This window comes from Mustela erminea, chromosome 3, assembly GCF_009829155.1.
Source record: "Mustela erminea isolate mMusErm1 chromosome 3, mMusErm1.Pri, whole genome shotgun sequence".
Classification (NCBI taxonomy): domain Eukaryota; kingdom Metazoa; phylum Chordata; class Mammalia; order Carnivora; family Mustelidae; genus Mustela; species Mustela erminea.
In genome coordinates, this window is record NC_045616.1 from 93,386,830 (window position 1) to 93,409,638 (window position 22,809).

General features: G+C 39.2%; 1 protein-coding gene across 1 annotated transcript in view; it reads right to left on the minus strand.

Moving 5' to 3' along the window:
• Positions 1-1,521: 1,521 nt before the first annotated feature.
• The window catches only part of HSPA4 (heat shock protein family A (Hsp70) member 4), a 52,799-nt gene continuing 31,511 nt past the window's right edge, over positions 1,522-22,809 (minus strand). The window contains exons 8-19 of the mRNA XM_032336729.1: positions 19,697-19,773; positions 17,817-17,968; positions 17,198-17,304; positions 16,633-16,766; positions 15,478-15,659; positions 14,164-14,253; positions 10,917-11,069; positions 9,733-9,858; positions 8,072-8,179; positions 5,550-5,669; positions 4,140-4,301; positions 1,522-3,732 (exon numbers count right to left, since the gene is read on the minus strand). Coding sequence (XP_032192620.1) covers positions 3,529-3,732; positions 4,140-4,301; positions 5,550-5,669; positions 8,072-8,179; positions 9,733-9,858; positions 10,917-11,069; positions 14,164-14,253; positions 15,478-15,659; positions 16,633-16,766; positions 17,198-17,304; positions 17,817-17,968; positions 19,697-19,773 — 1,615 coding nt within the window. The 3' untranslated portion in view covers positions 1,522-3,528. The remainder of the gene's footprint in view (positions 3,733-4,139; positions 4,302-5,549; positions 5,670-8,071; positions 8,180-9,732; positions 9,859-10,916; positions 11,070-14,163; positions 14,254-15,477; positions 15,660-16,632; positions 16,767-17,197; positions 17,305-17,816; positions 17,969-19,696; positions 19,774-22,809) is intronic.

Sequence of the window (22,809 nt, forward strand, 5' to 3'; positions counted from 1 at the left end):
GAGCAGAGAGCCCGACAAGGGGCTGGATCCCAGGAACCTGGGATCATGACCTGAGCAGCAGACACTTAACCTTAACTGACTGAGCCACCTAAGAGCCCAGGAGAATTCTTATTTTCAAATCTTTCATGTTTCTTCAGTACCAGGACCTACCATTCCCCCGTGTTTGGCTCATTCCCTCAAACATGGATTATTTGTAATGTCCTGCTACCTCTAGCTTCTCCCAGGCCCAACTCATTCTACACACATCATATGGGCATCCCTAAAACACTCACTCTCAGGCTAAAAGATCTATAGCCCCCAGGGCTCTGACACCAGAACCTTCATGTCTCAGCCCCTCCACTTTCACCAATACCTCTATAAAAGACACTTCAGATGCTTGGAAAAAAAAAAAAATCTCAAAGGCCAATGGTCTAATACCTCTCCATGAGTCCTCACCAACCCCACTGAGCTCTGAAGCTCTTCACATCAAGCTGAAGCTGCCACACCACAAAACCTTCACACCAGCCTGGGCTTCACCTCCAACACCTTCTTCCTCTATGACATGCAGGGAACTGGCTCCTCTCTTCAGTAAATAGGACTGTTACTCTCTTTCCATGTGATCCCAACACCCCTGTTGTTCTGGATGACTGATAGCTGGTCCCAGGCTGCCCACTTAATTCACCACATGCTCACTCCTTTCCCAAGGTCAGAACCCAAGACAAAGCCAACCTTGCTGCAGACACATTTGTTGAAGGTGGCTGATCCAAGCCCTAATGGTGGGCCCTGCCAGGTCAGCTACTCCTAACACATAGCACCAGGATTATTAAGTGGCAGGGCTCCAGGAATTAAAATCCCACACAGTTCCCCATGTAGGGGGCCTATTGTAGTTAGGCCTCTTCTAATGGCTTCATCCCCTTTCAACACTCATTACTATCCCACATTCACACCCAGATTTGTGCATGCACACACACAAGCACACATACATGCTACACACCCAATGGTGACAAGTGTTACTAGCATACTCCAGGCCATGGCGTTCTTCAAAGGGGCAGGCATCAATCCTGGCAATGGTCCTCTATGAACCATAACCAACCTTCTGCTTTTGTCAAAACCCTCAAAAGGATAGACAATACAAGAGATGGATTCCTACATACCAGAGAACTGGGCCAACAGTCAACATGGGAGAATTCTGAGTACAGAAAAAGAACAACTTCTTGCCAGCTGTTAACAAATGATTTTTTTTTTTTTAAGATTTTATTTGACAGAGGGAGACAGCTAAGAGAAGAAACACCAGCAGGGGATGTGGGAGAAGCAGGCTTCCCACTGAGCAGGGAGCCCGATGTGGGGCTCAATCCCAGAATCTATGACCTACGCTGAAGGCAGATGCTTAATGACTGAGCCACCCAGGGGCCCCAACAAGAGGAATTTAGTTAACAGGACTCCTACCTCTGGAGTTTTCATTGAAGGCGCGTGTGCACGCGTACACACACACACACACACACACACACACACCCTTCATTAGAAAATTAAGGAAACCATTCCTGAGTGTAAGACAGGTTTCTTTTATTAATTTTTCCTAAACTCGTCTGTTTATTTAAAGTTTCTCTTGGTGTAAGAATGTGACCTGGAGCTTGAACAAACCAATTTGGATAATGCAACCTGGATAAACGCTTGACTGCAAACAAGTCGTCAATTATCACACTCTCTCTGGCCTGGCCTCCAAGTAAATCCAATTGGTCTTAAAGCCTGTCTAACAGAGACCAAGCAGACCACACCATCTTATTTCTAGTTTAAACTTTAAACTTCCGATTTCACCCCCATCCCAACACCCACACCCTCCCCCACACAACAAGTTTTCTTAGAAGAAATGGCCATTGTGGACTGAGTCATTTGCATAAGAATTGGCTTAATCCTGCAGCCAGCACACCAAAGTATCTCCTGGCCTCACTGCAGGCCAGCTGAAACTCAAAGCAGGACAGGTACAGAATGGATAGAGCCTCTAAGGACAAGGACAAGTCCTGGTGCTACAAGGCTTCCGTGCAAGCTCACGCACCAACATAAGTACATTTCCACCTTCCTCCTCTGAGTGCTTCTCTATAGCACTTCAGAACCTGGTAACACTCGAAAATTTTTTAGTGCAGAGATGGACAGAAACTTATTCTAAGTAGGCAAAGATCTTATTTCTAACACAGCCCAAAATTAACAGAGAAGTACTCTGTTACACAGATAACAATTATTACAAAGATCCAAAATGTAACCAACAAAGCTTTTAACAGTTTCTAAGGCAGGTACCAGCTATGGCCTCTAATACAGGCTTCCCTTGGAGTTTCCAAAATGCTTCCCTCCTATCAACACGGCCATGAAGGGCAGTCACAGGGAATGCTCTGGTGCACCTGACACCAGCCACACAATAAGAATGTGGTGCTGCTCAAGTCAGATACCGTGCTACTTTAACACTAATTTCAGACTCCTCCAGTACAGTCCAGTGTATCTTAGGGTTTGGGTTTTTTTTCTGTCAGCTGTTTAACACATAAATTGGCAGGTTCATGGCAGGTATTAACACTTAACATACAAGTGAATGTGAATGAGCTAAAAAGAACTTTTAACTCTTGTCCTAGGACTTCAAGCTATACTTCAAATTTACACATAACTTCTCTCACCTGAATGAGCAGGCCAGGATACAAATCTTTACACCATAGTTAACAAGAATCAGGTCCTCTGCTCAATTTACCACACCTATATCCAAAAGTACATCTATCCAATTCTAACTTTCCAAAGCAAAAAAGTATTCAGACTTGATGTTTGGGGTATTTGTGCACACACTTCCAGGAACATACTATCTCGGAAGAGCTTCCAGGTCCAAAATCCTCTGTTATCAACTTGCTGCGGGTGAAGGGGTCTATTTTCCCAAGAGCAGCACATGGCATTTCTAAGAGGAGCTCCTTCATTGGTGGAGGGGGAGGTAGGGGTGAGAGTCTATATAAGTGGAGCAACAGCGCAGTGTGAAGGAGCTCAGCAATCGCCCCTCATGTTCTGGGATGTTAAGTTAATCCGGGCCATGCCACGCTCTAGCCCTCGGAAAGAGGCGACCCCAGCCCCATCCCCACACCAGGCAGGGGAGCCTTCATGGCAATCTCCACATCAGACTTTTGAAGCACAATCTCTAGAGTTCCTGCCACATAGGTCACAATGAAAAGTCTGCTTGACAGGTAGTTAGAGCCTTTGCTTATTATAGCTTAGCTTTCCAAAACAAACTTATCCTTGTGTAAGCATGATTAAACACAAAAGGAGTGAAGCAGAAGCTCGGTAAGTAAGACTAACTGGGCTTCTAAATAGTACCATTATGAAAAAGATACAATGCACTTAATTCTGTATCTAACATATTTAGAAGTCAAAATGCTCCATACATTACCTATATCCCCTCCCACGAAATCCCCTAAAAACTGACTAAGAAATCTCCAGTACTTGATTGCTCTAGTTGATATTTAGAACAAAGTTGACAACTTAAAGCTTTATAATAGTCTGTTTTAATATAAACAATTGTTGGAATCAATCAATGTCCATTTCAGGAAGCTTCTTGTCTGAATCCGAAGGCACAGATGTGTCTGTACCCTCTTCAGCAGCCTGAGGGCCTGAGCTGTCTCCTTGTCCATCCACTGGTCCATTCTGCTCTGCATTTTTTTGCTCTTCTTTTGGAGGTTCCACTTTGGGTTTGGGCTTTGAAATTATAGGGCTACAGATACTCATCAGCTCCTAGAATGCAGAGGAGAGGAAACTGTGGGTTCTTAAAAATGACAAATTTTACATAACATTCTCAACTTAAACCCAAGTTCAACCCCTCCCAACCAGAAGCCAAAAACTAAGATGCACTAATGAAGTTCCCTCTTAAGTGTCACTTTAAGGACCGTTAATTCTAAATAACAAGGCTGACAAGACTATGAAATATTCAAAGCCATAAATTACTTTTTTTTTAAGATTTTATTCATTTATTTGACAGGCAGAGATTACAAGCAGGCAGAGAGAGAGAGGAGGAAGCGGGCTCCCTGCCGAGCAGAGAGCCCGATGCAGGGCTCGATCCCAGGACCCTGAGATCACAACCTGAGCCGAAGGCAGAGACTTAACCCACTGAGCCACCCAGGTGCCCCAAAGCCATAAATTACCTTAATTTTAGCTTCAATCTCTTTTGCCTTGACAACTGGATCCATGGTCAGACTCTGCTTGTTCTGCAGATTCAGTTTGTTATTCATCCACTCCATGGCCTCATTCGTGCTTTTTTCCACCTTCACCATGTCAGCAGCATCCAAATGGTCATACTGGTCCTCCTGCAACCAGGAGACAACCAGGCAGGTGTCAAAGGATGATACTCTCCCCACCCAAATATCTAGTTGTTAGCCATCTTTCAAAAAGGTAAAATCTTTCCAAAAATGAAGGAAACTCAGCCTCAACATCCAAATGGACACTGAATTCCTTCAAAAAAAATTCAACTAAGAAAACATAACCCTAGTTTTTAGAACACTCAGGAAATACAACTTAAGGGCCAAAAACATACATAAGGGTAGCAATTAAAAGAACTGAATGTTATAAAAAGCACATGCCTGACATACAACTTACAAAGGGAATTTCACAAATAGGACATTACAGGTCACAAGATGTGAAAGCAGAGGTTTACGCAAGCTAGTTAGGAACCAAAACAATAATGAATACAATTTTTTTTTAAATATTTATTTATTTGACAGAGAGATCACAAGTAGGCAGAGCGGCAGGCAGAGAGAGAGGGGGAAGCAGGCTCCCTGTTAAGCAGAGAGCCTGATGCGGGGCTCAATCCCAGGACCCTGAGCTCATGACCTGAGCCGAAGGCAGAGGCTTAACCCACTGAGCCACCCAGTTGCCCCTGAATACCATTTTTTAAGAGAGACCTTCTAGAAAACAAAATTCTTTTAAAAATAAGACCAATAAATCTCTCGTTAAGTTTCTTACAATGACTGTCCATCAGGAACCTGGAGTAGAGTGGAGTGGTTAGAAACCCTAAATTTGTAGAGTCAGACCTCAGGCCAAACCCCACCTCTCAAGATTAATCTTTGGTGTTACTTAAGGACAGTGAGGCTTAAAGAAGTTAAAAGTTACCTGTAACTATTACTGACATGATCACCTACCTACTATTAGGGTACTCTGTGGATTTAATGAAATAATGTATTTATGCAATGTGTATCACACAGTGCTCAAAAAATTGTTAAGTTGTTTTCTATTCAGACAGTTCTACATCTGCATAACAAACCAAACCATACGGCCTAATGGTTCTCAGAAAGACCAGGACACAGCAGGTTAAGTCACTGATGAAGCATTTCACAGCAAGAAAAGGAAAGAGAACAATATTGCTCACTTCCAGATTCTCCTATTAAAGAGAGTAGCATATCCCAGGGTTCTTAGTAAGACTGTATGAAATATTCTACACATTACACTAACATCCCAAAAAACAGTATTATTAAACAACAATTTTAGAAAAGCAAAAGATTGCTATGTAAATGCCTCAAAACTTTACCAAAGTAACAGCAGGAAAAGAAAAAATGTACCTTGTTTTTGAAAGAGCTGATTACTTTCATATACTGTTGGATTTGTTTCCCTAGTTCTTCAAATAATTTTGGTCTTTCTTCAGATTCCTGGAATCGCATCTTAATAGGCTGACCTAGATTCTTAACATAAGAAAGAATGCTTCAATTATCAGAGTAGTATTGTTTCTACTATTACTCAGATCTACTATGGATTAAAGTACATTTCATCACCATATCCTTCATGTAAAAAACCCAGTATCTCTTCCCATCCCACTGTAATCTATCATAAGGCTAGATATGAGACTATACCTCTATACTACTCCATGTGGAGCCACTTCAACTTGTCACCGGAGACCTAGTTCTCAAAACAGAGAGGGAGACAACCCAAAATGAGGTGCCTCCTGATGTGATATATAGTCCTTAGTAAGAACCATACCTGCCAAAAATTTTTTTTGAAAACGAAATCTAATGAAGCCTCTAATTCTAACCATCAATTTATCTGATGGTGATAAATAGCACAGAAATGAATTAGATAATAATAAATAGCACAGAATGAAAATCAGCAAAATCCAGACCAGGTAAAAATCTGACCTAGGACATCTAAACTACTTTTTTAAATAAATGAACAAGGGGGCAGAAATGATGGAAGAACTACACAGAATGAAGAGACAAAGCAGTAAAATTTACGGTCCTTATGGGGATTTTCTTGGTCAAACTAACAACTAATTTATAAAACAATTAGAACATGAAAACTGAATGCATGGGGACACCTTATTTTTTTTTTAAGATTTTTATTTATTTATTTGACAGACAGAGATCACAAGTAGGCAGAAAGGCAGGCAGAGAGAGAAGAGGAAGGCTCTCTGCTCCACGGAGCCCGATGCAGGGCTCGATCCCAGGACCCTGGGACCATGACCTGAGCCAAAGGCAGAGGCTTTAACCCACTAAGCCACCCAGGTGCCCCTGGTGACACCTTCTTAAACATGGTAATAGTATAGCTTAAGGTTACAACATTTTCTATTAAATATATACTGAAATATTTTCTTCAATAAATTGGAGTGGGAGGGAACAGAAAAGAAACAAAAACTGGCCATAAGCTGACAGCCGTTAAAGCTATTGTTGTACTTGAAAGTGTTTGACATCTCCTATAGTAAAAAGTAAAGCAGGGCACCTGGGTGGCTCAGTGGGTTAAGCTGCTGCCTTCGGCTCAAGTCATGATCTCAGGGTCCTGGGATGGAGTCCCGGGTCAGGCTCTCTGCTCAGCAGGGAGCCTGCTTCCTCCTCTCTCTCTCTCTCTCTCTCTCTCTCTCTCTCTCTGCCTGCCTCTCTGCCTACTTGTGATCTCTCTGACAAATAAATAAATAAATCTTTTAAAGAAAAAAAAGTAAAGCAAAAGACTTCTTCGGAGACATGGCACTGGAAGCTCTTCTTATCCTTCCGTAATGATAAGAACACTGCAGGCACCATCCTTGAGCAATTCCATATCAGAGGTTCATCAAAGTGGCCAGTTTGACAAAGTAATCCAAAGAAATGTGAAAACTTCTTGCACATTTGCATCCTTTTGCCAACAAAGGCCTCAACCTTAGATCATTTTTTGTATTTTTTTTTAATTTTTATTTATTTATTTTGACAGAGAGAGTTCACAAGTAGGCAGAGAGGCAGGCAGAGAGAGAAGAGGAAGCAGGCTCCTCACCGAGCAGAGAGCCTGATGCGGGGCCCAATCCTAGGACCCTGAGACCATGACCTGAGCTGAAGGCAGAGGCTTTAACCCACTGAGCCACCCAGGCACCCCTGTATTTTTTTTTTAATTAAGTTTTATTAAAACACAATCACTTCATTCATTTATAGCCCCTAACTCAGAGGAAAGCCAGGACGGTGGACGTGCACTAAAACATTCCATGTACCAGGAACGAACCAGGGACCTTTAGATCTGAAGCTTAAGACTCTCCCAACTGAGCTATTTCAGCACCCTCATTTTTTTTTACTTTTAGCCCTAATGGTTAATGATCAGATTCCTTAAATACAAAACCAGACACTTTAAGGAAAATCAAAACTATATAAACAACCCCACCTCGACTGCACTACAGGTGCCTTTAGGACAAGTCACATCTTTCTAGTCTCAACTGCCACACCAAGAATGCAATCTCCGTCAGAAAAACATTTTAAATCCAAACTGAACTTTCAGAAAAATAATTTTGTTACTATAAGATTCTAAAAATAAGAAAATGACCATATGTGATAAAGGGTATAGTTCTTCCATCACTTTCAGCCTGTCTTCATTACTTGATATGAGAATTCCTCCCAATTTTGAGATGAATTCTTTGAAATTACAGCATGGGTTTGAGTTTCAGAACACTTCTGCTTTCAAGATGCACTTTTTTAAAGGAAAAAAAAAAAAAAATACAGAAGGAAATGCTCTCCATCCTCCTGCTTTATTTAATTAAGCTCTAGGCCCAACATCAGGCTTGAATTCACAAATGTAATATCAAGAGTCACATAACTCCACCAACCAAGCCAGCCAGGCACCCCCAAGAAGTACTTACTTTTAATTCCGCTAATTTATCGACATAAACTTGCTTTGGCTGGTCTTCTCCATCTTCATATAACCAATTTTCAGTATCTTCTAGTTTCAAGGTAAAACTATTACGATCCTAAATATGAAGAAAATATTATGTCGGGTCAGTCAAAAATCAGCTGAATGACCAGTGAAGTCACAGGCAAAAACTGCAGTATCTGAGTCTGCTTTAAAATACAGGGTGAGAGAGGGGATGTTGGGGGAGGGGACAGACAAGGGACACAAACAAGAATGGCAATGTCGTTTTGCTTGATAACTACAGATGGTTTTATTATTCTCTGCTGCAGGGGATAGGTATAAATTTTGGATTAATATGGTTATTTGAAAATTTCAGAAATAAAAACTGCATTTAAAAATGTGTAAGCTGGGGGGCCTGAGTGGCTCAGTCACAGTTAAGCATCTGCTTCTTCCTCTCCCTGCCCACTCGTGCTCATGCTCTCTTGCGCTTTCTCTCAAATAAATAAAATCTTCTTAAAAAATAATAATAATAACGTAAGCTATAAAAAATAAACCACACAGGCAGTGGTTCAGTGGGTTAAAGCCTCTGCCCTCAGCTCAGGTCATGATCTCAGAGTCCTGGGATCGAGCCCCACATAGGGCACTCTGCTCAGCAGGGATCCTGCTTCCACCTCTCTCTCTGCCTGCCTCTGCATACTTGTGATCTCTATCAAATAAATAAAATCTTAATAAATAAATAAATAAATAAATAAATAAATAAAATCTTCTTAAAAATGTGCACTATATAAAACATTGTATTGGCTATTTGAAAGCTGCTAATAATAAACAAGAAAAAAGGGGCGCTTGGGTGGCTCATTGGGTTAAGCCTCTGCCTTCGGCTCAGGTCATGATCCCAGGGTCCTGGGATGGAGCCACACATCAGGCTCTCTGCTCAGCGGGGAATTTGTTTCCCTTCCTCTCTCTCTCTGCCTGCCTCTCTGCCTACTTGTGATCTCTGTCAATTAAATAAATAAAAATCTTTCATTTAAAATAAATAAACAAACAAGAGAAAATAACTTTTTAAACTGTGTATAGTGACAGATGTTAAACTAGACTTGTATATCATTTCATAATATATACAAATATCATTATATTGTACTCCTGAAAGTAATGTTACGTTGTCAATTATACCTCAATTTTTTTAAGTGAATTAAAATACAAAAACATGAGAGAAGGGTGGGCTGACTTAAGGAAAAACACCAGGTAAATAATGGCATGCAAATGTATCAAAAAGTGATGCATTACAAAAAAAAAAAAAAGAAAAAAGTGACATATGAAGACAAGACTTTGGGAAACAATGCATTATAAGAAATACAAAACTTGGAGCCTCTGGGTGGCTCCATTGTTAAGCATCTGCCTTTGGCTCAGGTCATGATCCCAGGGTCCTGGGATTAAGCCCCACACTGGGCTCCCTGCTCAGGGGGAAGCCTGCTTCTCCCTCTTCTACTCCCCCTGCTTGTGTTCCCCCTCTTGCTGTCTCTGTCAAATTTAAAAAATATATATATATAAAACTTTCCCCCCCAAAAAAACCATTTTTAATCATTTGACTGTCTACCTACAGATGTCAACAAATGTGCCTACCACATTTAAGGCTGCTCCCAGAAGACACCAAGTAGGTAGGCACATACTTACATCTTCACTCACAAACTTCTCGTATTCCCCACTAAGCTTGTCTCTCATCTCGTACACATATTCTTCCACTGCATTCTTGGCATCATTCCTCTCCTTCTCCAGTTTATCCTGCATGATCATCTTACCCTGAGAACAGTATAAATGAGATACTCAGACAACTGAGACAATATCCTCCTAAGTACTAAGTACTGTAATTATAAAAGTGGAGATTCCTTCTTCCCCAAATCCTTTTAGTTCTGCAAATAATCCAAGAAAGGAAAAGTGGAAGCATTAGTCCCCAATAAATTATGAAGATCAATGGTGAGCTCTGTGAGTATCTTAGAAAAAGAGTAATAGAAATACCAAGATTTAGAAATTCAAAAGCAAAAATAAGAAGAACTTAACAAGAACTTTAAGAAACTATTAGTATTAGCTCCATGTCACAAGGTGGTATACTCTGCTGTAGGATTACTATATAATACCAACAAAATCAAATGATTCATAGTATAAATGTTACAGTTCTGTAAAACAAATCTAAGATCCAAGGAATACATGACAGAAAAACTTCAGAGACAACAATTCAGTAATTCGTGCACCAGGTTGCCAAACCTTGCACTACTCATAGTACCAAGAGTTCAACACTGACTAGCAATAAGGAAGAGAATACACGAAACAGCACTACCACTAATGCTTTAATTTCTCCTACTGATCAACATCCATGACCCACCACACACAAACTTCAACATGAATGATACCACCCCTATACCAAAGACATGTCAAAGATCTTGGGACGCCTGGGTGGCTCAGTTGGTTGAGCAGCTGTCTTCGGCTCAGGTCATGATCCCAGCGACCTGGGATCGAGTCCCGCATTGGGCTCCTTGCTCAGCAGGGAGCCTGCTTCTCCCTCTGCCTCTGCCTGTCATTCTGTCTGCCTGTGCTTGCTCTCTCGCCCTCTCTCTGATAAATAAATAAAATCTTAAAAAAAAAAAAAAAATCTCTTAAGAGAGCTTCTAGCTATAGACACATAAAACCATAAAAGAGTCGGTATCACATGGAATTTGCCCTTGAAGTATCCAAAAATCTAAAATTACTGCCTTAAACTCCGAACAATTAAAAATACATAAAAGGTCACTAGACAAAGCATTTGAATGCTATGGCCACATTAATCTGTTAGCTTCTTGCTCTAAGAGAACTGAAATAACCACCTCATTTTCAATGTACAAGTTGAGCATCTCCCTGTCTATCTGCCACAATAGCTGATTCTCAATTGGCAGGTCCACAGTACTGGTCTTCACTTTTGCCTTCTTGGCTTGAGGTGGTTGGTCCATCTTTTTGTCTTTTGATCCAGCTTGAGAGGTCTAAAATAACAAGAAATCATTATTAACAAACACGTATACAGACTATCTTAAACTTCTAAATGGGTCATGTTTTCAAGAGTGCTTTGGTTTTTTATTAGTTTTCTAATGATATAAATAATCTGGGATGATTACTTATAATATCTACTTACAGTAAGTATTATACTACTTAAAGTAAGTATTATATGAGTAGTCAAATCCACAGAGACTGAAGTAACGGTGGGTGCCAAGGGTTAGGGGGAGGGAAAGAGAGAAATTGGGGAGTTGTTGTTTAATGGGCAGAGTATCTATTTGGCAAAATGAAAAAGTTCAGAACACTGGCTGCACCACAGCATAAATATACTTACTACTACTGCACTTTATGTAAACACACACATACACACACACACACACCCTCCCATAACCCCACAATCAGCACATCATCACTATTAAACCTTCTATTTTCTTATATTTTCTATTATATGAGTACTTGCACAGCCAAATGGAAGTAACTGAATTTTATTAACTGATATGAAAATGAGTAAGACTGAAACCACCTACAAGCTCTGTAAAACTTTTTTAAATACCACAATCAGAAATACCACGAAGTGAGACTATATATTACAATGTCATAATGTGAGGAAAAAACATGCTTTCAGGGGCACCTGGGTGGCTCAGTAGGTTAAAGCCTCTGCCTTTGGCTCAGGTCATGATCCCAGGATCCTGGGATTGAGCCCTGCATCAAGCTCTCTGCTCAGCAGGGAGCCTGCTTCCCCCCTCTCTCTCTCTCTGCCTGCCTCTCTGCCTACATGTGATCTCTCTCTGTGTCAAATAAATAAAATTTAAAAAAAAAAAACTTAAAAACTTTTAAATTTTGGTGCCAATACTGGCACCAAACTTAAACATGAAAACATGGAAGTCAGAATTAAAAAACAGGATTGTAAAGGATTCAAAAATGTTACAGAGTCATTTAAATAAATACCTGGGACAAATTTATTATTTACACTATCTACAAAATGTAAATATGTAAATATAAATAGTTAATTATTTAAAACACTATCTTTTGGGGTGCCTGGGTGGCTCAGTCATTGAGCGTCTGCCTTTGGCTTGGGTCATGGTCTCAAAGTTCTGGGATCAAGCCCCGCATCGGGCTCTCTGCTTGGCAGGAGGCCTGTTTCTCCCTCTCCCACTCCCCCTGCTTGTGTTCCCTCTCTCACTGTGTCTCTCTCTGTCAAATAATATTAAAAAAAAAAAAAAAAAAAACTTTTTATTTGTAAGTGACATATCAGATAAAGGGCTAGTATCCAGAATCTATAAAGAACTTATCAAAACTCAACACTCAAAGAACAAACAATCCAATCAAGAAATGTACAGAAGACATGAACAGACATTTCTGCAAAGTCGACATCCAAATGGCCAACAGACACATGAGAAAGTGCTCAACATTGCTGGGCATCAGGGAAATAACAAATCAAAACCACAGTGAGATTCTACCTTACACCAGTCAGAATGACTAAAATTAACAAATCAAGAAATGACTGATGTTAGCTAGGGTACTGAGAAAGGGGAACCCTTCTACACTGTTGGTGGAAATGCAAGCTGGTGCAGGCCACTCTGGAAAACAGTATGGAGGTTCCTCTAAAAGTTGAAAATAGAGCTACCCTACACCCAGCAATCGCACTACTGGGTATTTACCCCAAAGATACAAATTATTCGGGCACATGCACCCGAATGTTTATACCAGCAATGTCCTCAATAGCCAAACTATGGAAAGAGCCTAGATGTCCACAGACAGATGAATGGATAAAGAAAATGTGAAGTGTGTATACACACAATACACACACAGGAATACTATGTAGCCATCAAAAATGAAATTTTGCTATTTGCAACATGGATGGAACTAGAACTAGAAAGTATTAGGCTAACTGAAATAAGTCAATCAGAAAAAGACAACTATCATATGATCTCACTGATACATGGAATTTGAAAAACGAGGCAGAGGATCACGGGAAAACAAAAAAAATGAAACAAGACGAAACTAGAGAGGGAGACAAACCATAAGAGACACTTAATCTCGGGAAACAAACTGAGGGTTGCTGCGGTGGTGGGTGGTGGGAGGGATGGGGTGACTGGGTGACGGACGGACACTAGGGAGGGTATGTGCTATGGTGAGTGCTGTGAACTGTTTAAGACTGATGAATCACAGACCTGTACCCCTGAAACAAATAATAATAATAATGTTAATAAGAAGTAAAATAAAATAAAATAAATAAAAATAAAACACTATCTTTGGGGCACCTGGGTGGCTCGAAGTGTCTGCCTTTGGCTCAGTTTGTAACCCCAGAGCCCTGCACTGGGTTCCATGCCCTTTAGGAAGTCTGTTTTTCCTTCCACCCTTCTACCACTCATGCGCTCTCTCAAAAAAATAGATAAAATCTCTTTATAAATAAATACATAAAAATTAAAAAACTATCTTTAGACAAAAGACAAGTGTGAGAGAGGTAAAAAAATTTGAAAAAATTACATCTCATTTATCAGAAAAGAATAAATTAAGGACAGGATGAAAAAGAGTAATAGCCATTCAGAAACCAACATGAACCAATCACCAGCCTGGTCAAATTATGGTTTTTGAGTGCATTCTTCCCACATTCCAAAGGGATTAGAGTTCAAAGTTCTTGCCAAACATATTTTCCAAACTCACTACAAAATCTTACTTAAAAACTTCATTTATGTAAAGAATTCCTAATCCAGTTTACCCTTAAACAAAACAGGTTTGAACTGCAGAGGTAACAGTACAGTACTATAAATGTATCTTCTCTGCTTTATGATTTTCTTAGTAACATATTCTTTTCTGTAGTCTACCTTACAGTAAGAACACAGTATGTAACACCTATAACAAAGAGGAGTTAATCAACTATTCATGTTATTCTGGTCAACAGAATAGGCCACTAGTAAAGTTTTTGGAGAGTCAAGTTATATGCAGATTTTTTTACTGCACAAGGGTCAGTTCCCCTAATCTGCACACTGTACAAGGGTCAACTGTGTAACTACCTTCTAAGACATAGCATCTCATGTATGTAAAGAGATTACAAATCCTACTCTAAAACACAACTCATACCTCCATTTCTTCAGACTCTGCCTTATTTTCTGCTGGTGTCTGCTGCTGCTGGTCTTCAGCATGTGGTTCCTCCTGGTCCACCTGCATCTTCTGAAAAACAGGTCACATCAAATCCTCAAAGTAGGAAATACTAACAAAAGACTAAGCAACCTTCATGACACACTGGCAAAATACCATGGTATGGAATTCCTGATCAATTACCAGCCATCAAGATGCTTAGACTGAAATTCCAGTTACAACACATGTTACCTATTAACAGGAAGTTCTCTTCTCTGTCTCTCAGTTAATAAATCTGTACAATGGAGTAAACACTTGCCCTACCCTACCGTATACACACAGGGGTGGCTGTGAAAATGCTTTGTAAACCACAGCAGTACTCATCTTAATATTTTACACAATATTTCTGAAGCTAGCAGGAGTTTCTCCATGCTCCCTCGTGAGTAAATTTCTCTCAAAAGTCTCAACATTTTCAAGCAGTTTTTAAATTAGTCTTTTCATCCTCACAAGTACAACCATTGTGCACATTAGGGTAGGTGAACACCTTGAGAATTGTTAAAAAAGAACAGAATGGGGATGCCTGGGTGGCTCAGTCCATTGAGCTTCCAACTCTTGGTTTCAGCTCAGATTATCATCTCTTGGGTTGTGGGAATGAGCCCCACATTGGGCTCCCCGCTCAGTGGGGAGCCTACTTGAAGATTCTCTTTCTGCTCCTCCCCCAACTTGCATGCATACATGCATGTTTTCCCTTAATTAAATAAATCTTTTTTTTTTTTTTTTTTTAAAAAGCCTGACAATAGTGACAAAGAAGGAAAAAGTTTGTGCAGACTTGAATCACCAGCTCTCAATGTCTGCAGCTCCTAAAAATGACTCCAGAAGCTTTTATAAATGACACCTGGGCCTTCACCCAGACAAACTCAGTATGACCTCTGGAGACTCCAACACTTGTAGTTTCATAAAGCTTGATTTTGATGCACAATAAGGACGAGACCCAGGATATGATTCCAATAAATGAGTGTAAAATCAACTTATGAAAATAATCAACCAAGACTCAAAGCATTCTTCAGTAATGAGAATCGAAAACAACTCAACTTGAGAATTACATGGTCTGAAGAGAGAACCCACTATATTTCATTTCTATTAGATAGACTGCATGAAGAGCTTCTGCTAGTTCATCCGTGGTGGGATAAGGGGACACAGTGCACTCTCGGCAGCTGTCACAAGGTTCCTCACTTGCCACCCAGTCAATCTTAGAATTTCTAGACAAGTCACCTTTATACCATCATAAATTTAAAATGTATAAAATGGCCAGATTACCTCTTCCTCCTTTGCATTCTGATCTGTTTCCATCGGTTCCTCATTTTCCTCAAACTTGAGCACTTCCACTAGAGATGCACTGGACACACTAAAGATGCCATGAACGTTTACTCGAACCTTGACTTTCACTTTTGAACTCGAGCCATCAGACTGAGGAGTGACTTTCTGAACTAAAAACTGAGCTAGGGACATATGAAACAGAAGAGAAGACATAACCTGTGAGGATGAATTCAAACACGAATATATGCCCATACGGCCAGGTTACGCCCATTTCTCAGTGACAGGTCAGTAATATGACACTTCAAATAAATCAAATCATCAGATTTCTCTTCCTTCTCTCATAAATAGTCAAACTCTTAGTACCTTGTCCCAGCTGAGGACTAACACATCTCCTAACCCTATGAACATTTTCTTACCTCTTGTCCCTTATTCCAAATAATCTTTATATGCCACTGCCAGTTTAGTTCCTAAACCAATGTCACATCTCCTCTACTGAAAAAAACTCTAGTGATTCCATACCGTTTCTGTCATTTATCAAGAAACTGACATACATCGAGAGTCAGTTATTACACCAAACTTTTACTTGCTTTTTAATTCACAAAATATAATTTCTCATTCTTATTCCTGTTTTACAAATGAGGAAAACAGAGTACGTTAACCTTCCCACAGCTTCTAAGTGCCATTCAGGATATTCCTAATACTTTACTCATGTATTCGAAGTCTGTGATGATCATGTAATTCTAGTTTCTTTCCTCAGCTAGTACAATTTCCATATTTTAAGAGTTTCTAAGGGTCTATAAAGACTCTAGCCAACATGGTTCCATATCCTAGGGTACCGACATAACAATTTTCTAACAATTTTCTGCGTCCATCATTTAATTCTGTGTTAGGGTCAACATTGAGTTTAACTCCTTTTCGGTATCTACGTATTATCACATTATGTACAAGGTATACCCACTATATGCATTAACCAAGAAATATTGCCCACACAATAGAGATCAAATTAAACAGTAACCATCCTGCTAGTAGTGAACTGGTCACAACCTACAAGAGATTTTTTTTGTGGGATTTTCAATACCAAATTTCAGAATACTTGCTCTCTCCCAATTCTAAGTACATAAATTTTCGTTTTTTAAAGTTTCAAATTCTACTTACCTATAGCAGGATCTGGATAGGGCAAATCCTGTGGGGAACTATAATAGGCCTCAAGAGTAAAAGGTTCCTTTCTATAAAATGTGAGTACTTTAGAGAAAGGAGCAGAATGATTTTTTGAAAAGACTTCACAATCACTAGATGGGAGGAAAAAGACAAAAACACACAAATTTAAGATATTCCTGAAAACTTACACCAATTTACTCTACATCTGTAATTACTGCATGGCTCATGCTCTCTCATCTTGTCATCATTTCTGGGATATAAAAGGTTCCAAAAGGGGGGATGAGGGGACTTACATATATATCCATAGATAGATATATGAAATCAGTTTTAAGAAAAGGAAGTACGTAAGTAAGTACGTAAAAGGCACTAATTACTTCAGCAGGATCAATTATAATAAAACTAAGTAAGGACACAAAATTTATTCTCAAGATTAAGGCATCACTTTTCCTTCATGCACTGTAATGAAATGCTACAAATCTGCAAAAGTTGAAATGGAAGGCAATATTTTACTCATACTTAACACTAAGTTAACTTTAAGTATAAAAATAATAAATGTTATTACCTTGACCCTTCTTCAGCTGGAGAATTCCATCTCAGAGATATTGGATACGGTACTACATCAGTTATAGAAAATTCTCTGACTTTGAAAGCAGGCGATAAGATTGCACACTAGAATAATAATTTTTAAAAATTCCATATGAGAAGCACAGACATTATGTTATGATGAGGCCTATAAATAAATGACTTCAAAAAACCACCATCAACGGTTTTTAGGCGTTCACATTAATAATTTAATGATGTGTAAGTGGTTTTAAAAACTTCTATCATTTGTCAAATTAATTATCTAGCCATTACTTACCATTTTTCCATTAATCCAAACCTTTACTTAACTGATGTATAATGCTACTTCATATACAGACAACAGATAATGTGCCAAATACTAGTAATATTTCAGGCCTACCTATGTTTCTACTAAATTAATTCAGGTTACTACATGTTACAGAGTACAATTCCATTTAACACCATCTTTGATATCCATTATAAAACTAAAATTTCAAAATCTTACACCCAGAGATCAGGCTAATAAGCTAACCTCAGATTACTAGCTGGATACAGAAAAAGCAATCCCATCTAGGCACAATGACCTATAAATGGATGGCTCCCTATGAGAGAAAGCTCACCTGCAACGCACAGCCTCGAGTGACAGCTTCATCAGCATTTAGTGTCGTACTAAGTTCTTTACCAAAAAATTTGCTGATCTTCTCTTTTACTGCAGGAATTCGTGTCGCGCCACCAACTATCTCCACTGCATAAATATCTTCTTTCTTTAACTCTATTTTTAAAGAATTGACATTGAGATGAAAACAACTTTTAAATCAGTATTTTACAACAAAATAAGAGAGCAATGTAACATCTTAACACAACAAAGTAACTTACAAATCTATAACAAAACCCAGCCATTCCTTCACCCCCTCATCACCACCATACACATACACACAGACATACAGACACACACAGTTGCAGCATCTGAAAATAGGTATGTTCTGATACACCAAGAAAGAGGGGCAGTGTGGCACAATACTAGAACTTCTCATGAACTCAAGAGGACAGAGGTATGAATACTAAATGCCCTACAGCACAGAGACCCTGTAATCTCTGAAACAGTTCCATGCAAAAAATTGTTAAAACATCAATACTTAAGTTAGCCACAGGGAAAATAAGAGGGCCTTGAAATACTGAGTTACCTCTGACATAAAAAGGAAGGAAGGAAGGAAGGAAAAAAGAAAGAAAGGGAAAGAAAGAAAGAAAAACGTATTCAAAGCACACCTAGCCACATGAGCACTTCATCCAGAACACAGGCATAGTAGATTATTAACACAGGTACAGCCTCCACCTTAAAGAAGTAAGGTGCACACCAAAGCTCTTCACTCACTCATAGAATATTCCCAACACCGCCTGATTTCCTGGTCTCATTTTATGTAACAAACAGTGACGATATGTTGAAGGGCTCTTTAAAGAAATGGGCTATCCCAGTATGGAAAAAAAAAATGCCAGTTTAACATAATCACTCTGATTTAAGAACTGACCTTTGTCAAGATGACAGTACATGTCAACACTGATATACTTAGCAACCAACACAACAGTGGACTCCAAGTTAAAGTATGCTGAAGGTTTTAGGAAAATTAGTGATACATTACTAAATCAAATGTCTACTTTTAGCTAGAGATAAAATTAAAACATCCTTTTAAAATAGCTATGTGGTGACATCCTCTTGTGGCTGTATTTCTCAGTCAGCAAAATATTCAGACAGAAAACCCTGTACAACTACCACAAGCAGCAATGCAAAGGACGATTTTTCCCACTATAAAATAAATGCGATGTTTATACCCATCTGAGTCTGAATTAGCTTTTTTTTTTTTTTAATGGGTGAAATTTTTTTTTTCTTTTTAAAGATTTTATTTATTTGGGACGCCTGGGTGGCTCAGTTGGTTGGACTGCCTTCGGCTCAGGTCATGATCCTGGAGTCCCGGGATCGAGTCCCGCTTTGGGCTCCCAGCTCCACGGGGAGTCTGCTTCTCTCTCTGACCTTCTCGCTCATGCTCTCTCTCACTATCTCTCAAATAAGTAAAATCTTTAAAAAAAAAAAAAAAAGAAGAAGAAGAAGAATTTTATTTATTTATTTGACAGAGATCACAAGTAGGCAGAGAGGCAGCGGCGGGGGGGCAGGCTCTCCACGGAGCAGAGAGCCGGATGTGCGGCTTGATCCCAGGACCCCGGGACCATGACCTGAGCCAAAGGCAGAGGCTTTAACCCACTAGCCACCCAGGCGCCCCTGAATTAGCTTTCTCGGGAAAACTATTAGATTTCCCGGGACACCATTATCAAAAGAGGTGGGGCAGGGGGGGCGGTGATCCAGAGGAAAGATACACATAGAAGCTTAATACAGCAATGAAGTAAGTGATCTATATAATGAAAACCTGTGTAAATTTAAAAAAAAAAAAAAGTAACATTTTCCAAAGAGCCGTGATTATACAAACAATTGAGTCACAGTAATACTTACTGGCTTGTTCCAAAACACTACGAAGTGGTGGCTCCACTCTAGCTAAGAGATCATCGCACATCTCCAGAAATTTGCCCCTATGAAGAAAAGGGCAAGAGGTTTAAAATCACATTCCACTCTTATGTGGGAGAATAAATGGCTATAATCAAAAAGGCAGGTTTTAACAAGTATTGGCAAGAATGCAGAGAACATGAATCCCTCATACATTCCTGGTAAGAATATACAATGGTGTGGCCATTTTGGAAAAGAATTTGCAGTTCTTCGAAATGTTAAACAATGTTACCATATGACCCAGCAATTTCATTCTAGGTATATAACCAAAAGAAATGGAAACATATATCCACACAAAAACTTGCACATAAGTGTTCTTCATACGGCAGCATTATTCACAACAGCCAAAAAAGTGGAAAAAGAACTAATTTCCATAAAGTAACATTCAGGAATAAAAAGGAATACAGTAAGAGGCTCATAGTCGTTAAAACATGGATAAAACTTCAAAAAATTATGGAAGGTGAAAGAAGCCAATCAAAAAAGAATACATATCGTATGACTCCATTTACATGAAATGTTCAGAATAGGTAAATCCCCAGACAGAAAGTAGATTAATGGTTCCTAGGGCTGGAAGAACAGATGACTAAAGATGCTGGTGGGTACAATTTCTTTTTTTCCTTTTTTTTTTTTAACACACTTTTTTTTTTTAAAGATCAGTTTTAGGTTTACAGAGAAATAAACAGAAAGGACAGAGAATTCTCAAATACCATACCCTTCACTCGTCCTCTTGCCCCAGTTCCCCTACTAACATCTTACATGGCTGTGATCACATTTCTAACAAGTGATGAGCCAACACTAACACATGACAGTATTAAAAGTGGTCTATAGGTTTTGACACATGTATAGTAAGTATCCAGCTTGATAGTATCACATGGAATAGTTACACTGCCCTAAAATTCTGTGCTCCACCTATTTATCCCTCACTTTCCCGGAACCCCTGCAGATCACTGATGTTTCACAGCCTCCGTAGTTCTGCCTTTTCCAGAAGATCATATAGGTGAAATCAAATAGTATATAATCTTTTCAAACTGGCTTCTTCTGCTTCAATTAATTATGCACTTAGGGTTCCTCCAAGTCTTTTTATACCTCAATAACTCATTCAGGGTTTTTTTTTATGATGATGAATATATTCTATAATTGGGTTGTGGGGATGGTTGCCCAATTTTGTGACTATATTAAAAACCACTGATCAGACACTTTAGAAGTGTGATTTTTAGGGGTCCCTGGGTGGCTCAGTGGGTTAAAGCCTCTGTCTTTGGCTCAGGTCATGATCCCAGGATCCTGGGATCGAGCCCCACATCGGGCTCTCTGCTCGGCAGGCAGCCTGCTTCCCCCTTCCTCTCTCTGCCTGCCTCTCTGCCTACTTGTGATCTCTGTCAAATAAATAAATAAAATCTTTAAAAAAAAAAAAAAAAGAAGTGTGATTTTTATTAATTCTATCTCTGAGGTACAAAATAAATTTACACACATGAATGGCAAAAATTTCAGGCGCTTAGGTGGCTCAGTGGGTTATGCCTCTGCCTTCAGCTCAGGTCATGATCATAGAGTCCTGGGATCCAGCCAGCATCAGGCTTTCTGCTCAGGAGGAAGCCTGCTTCCCGCCCTTCTCTGCCTCTCCGCCTACCTATGATCTCCGTCTGCCAAGTACGTAAATAAAATCTTTAAAAAAAAAAAAAAAGAATGGTAAAAATTTAAGACCACCTATAGCAATACTGGTGAAGATGTAAACAGCTAAAACTCTTACATGTTGATTAGAGTTTACAATGAGTTTTTTTCCTAATAACAAAAAAACTGGAAAAAGCTAGTGCCATCAAGAGGAGAAAACCAACCCTCAATGGCACAATAGTCAGCAATACACAAGAAGGAACAAATCATAAATAAAACTACTCAATGAATCTCAAATTTTATGCTGAGCAAACCAAGCCTTACACAAGACTACACACTGGATGTTTGCATTTCTAAGAAGTCCTCGAACAGGCAATTTTTATCTCCGACCCCTTAAAATGAAAAGTCCCCTCGGCAGCTGTCCCTGGAGATGAAGGCCTGGGGAAACATTTCTGGAGATGATGGACTGTCTCCTGAGAAGGGTACTGGTCCGTTGTCAAAACCAGGCAAAAGAACATTTCAAACCTGAGTCTGTCCTTATATAAAAATAAAACAAGAACTATGAAACAGTGAATTCTGATTAATATACATACTTTAGTACATGGGGAAACGTAAATAGATAGATATCTGCAATTTAGTTGAGGTGCATCAAAAAGTAAAATTGGTGGATAGATAGAAGGATGGATAGTTAAATAGGTACAGTTAATATTTTAAGTAGAAGAACCCAAAAGGCAGGATAGGGATGTTCACTATAAAAGTTTTTGTTTTGTTGCACATTTAAAAATCTCCATCATAAAAAAATGCAAAGAATCCTGTAGAGAGGAGTCTTAACAGATGGCAACAGCAATAGTAGAGCCTTTTTCTTTTTTAAAATTTGTTTAGAAAACTAATTCCCACAACTATAAAATTCAACTATTTAAAATGTATAATTATATGGCTTTTAGTATATTCAGAGCTGTGCAACCATCATCACAATTTCATAACACTTCTGTCACCATTAACCATTATTCCCCAGACCCCCTCACCTACCCCTCAGCCCTAGGCACCCACTCATGCTGGACAGTCCATGTAGCAGAATGATAAAAAATATAGTCCCTTCCAACTGGTTTCTTTCACCTGACATAAAGTTGTGAAGGTTCATCCATGTTATGGCATACATCTGTATCACATTTTTTAAATTGCCAAACAATATTCCATTGTACTGCTTCCATTTTCTGGCTATTAGGAGTAGTGTTGCTATGACCATTCATGCATGAAATTTTTGTGTGCATGTGTTTTATTACTCTGAATGTATACCAAAGAATGGAACTGTAGAATTATATGGTAACTCTACCTCTAACCTATTTTAAGCAACTGCTAAACTGTTTTCAAAACGGCTGCACCATTTTGACCTCCACCAGCAGTGTTTAAGTACTTCTCCAGAGCCTCTTCAAGGCTTTTGATAACAGCAATCCTGG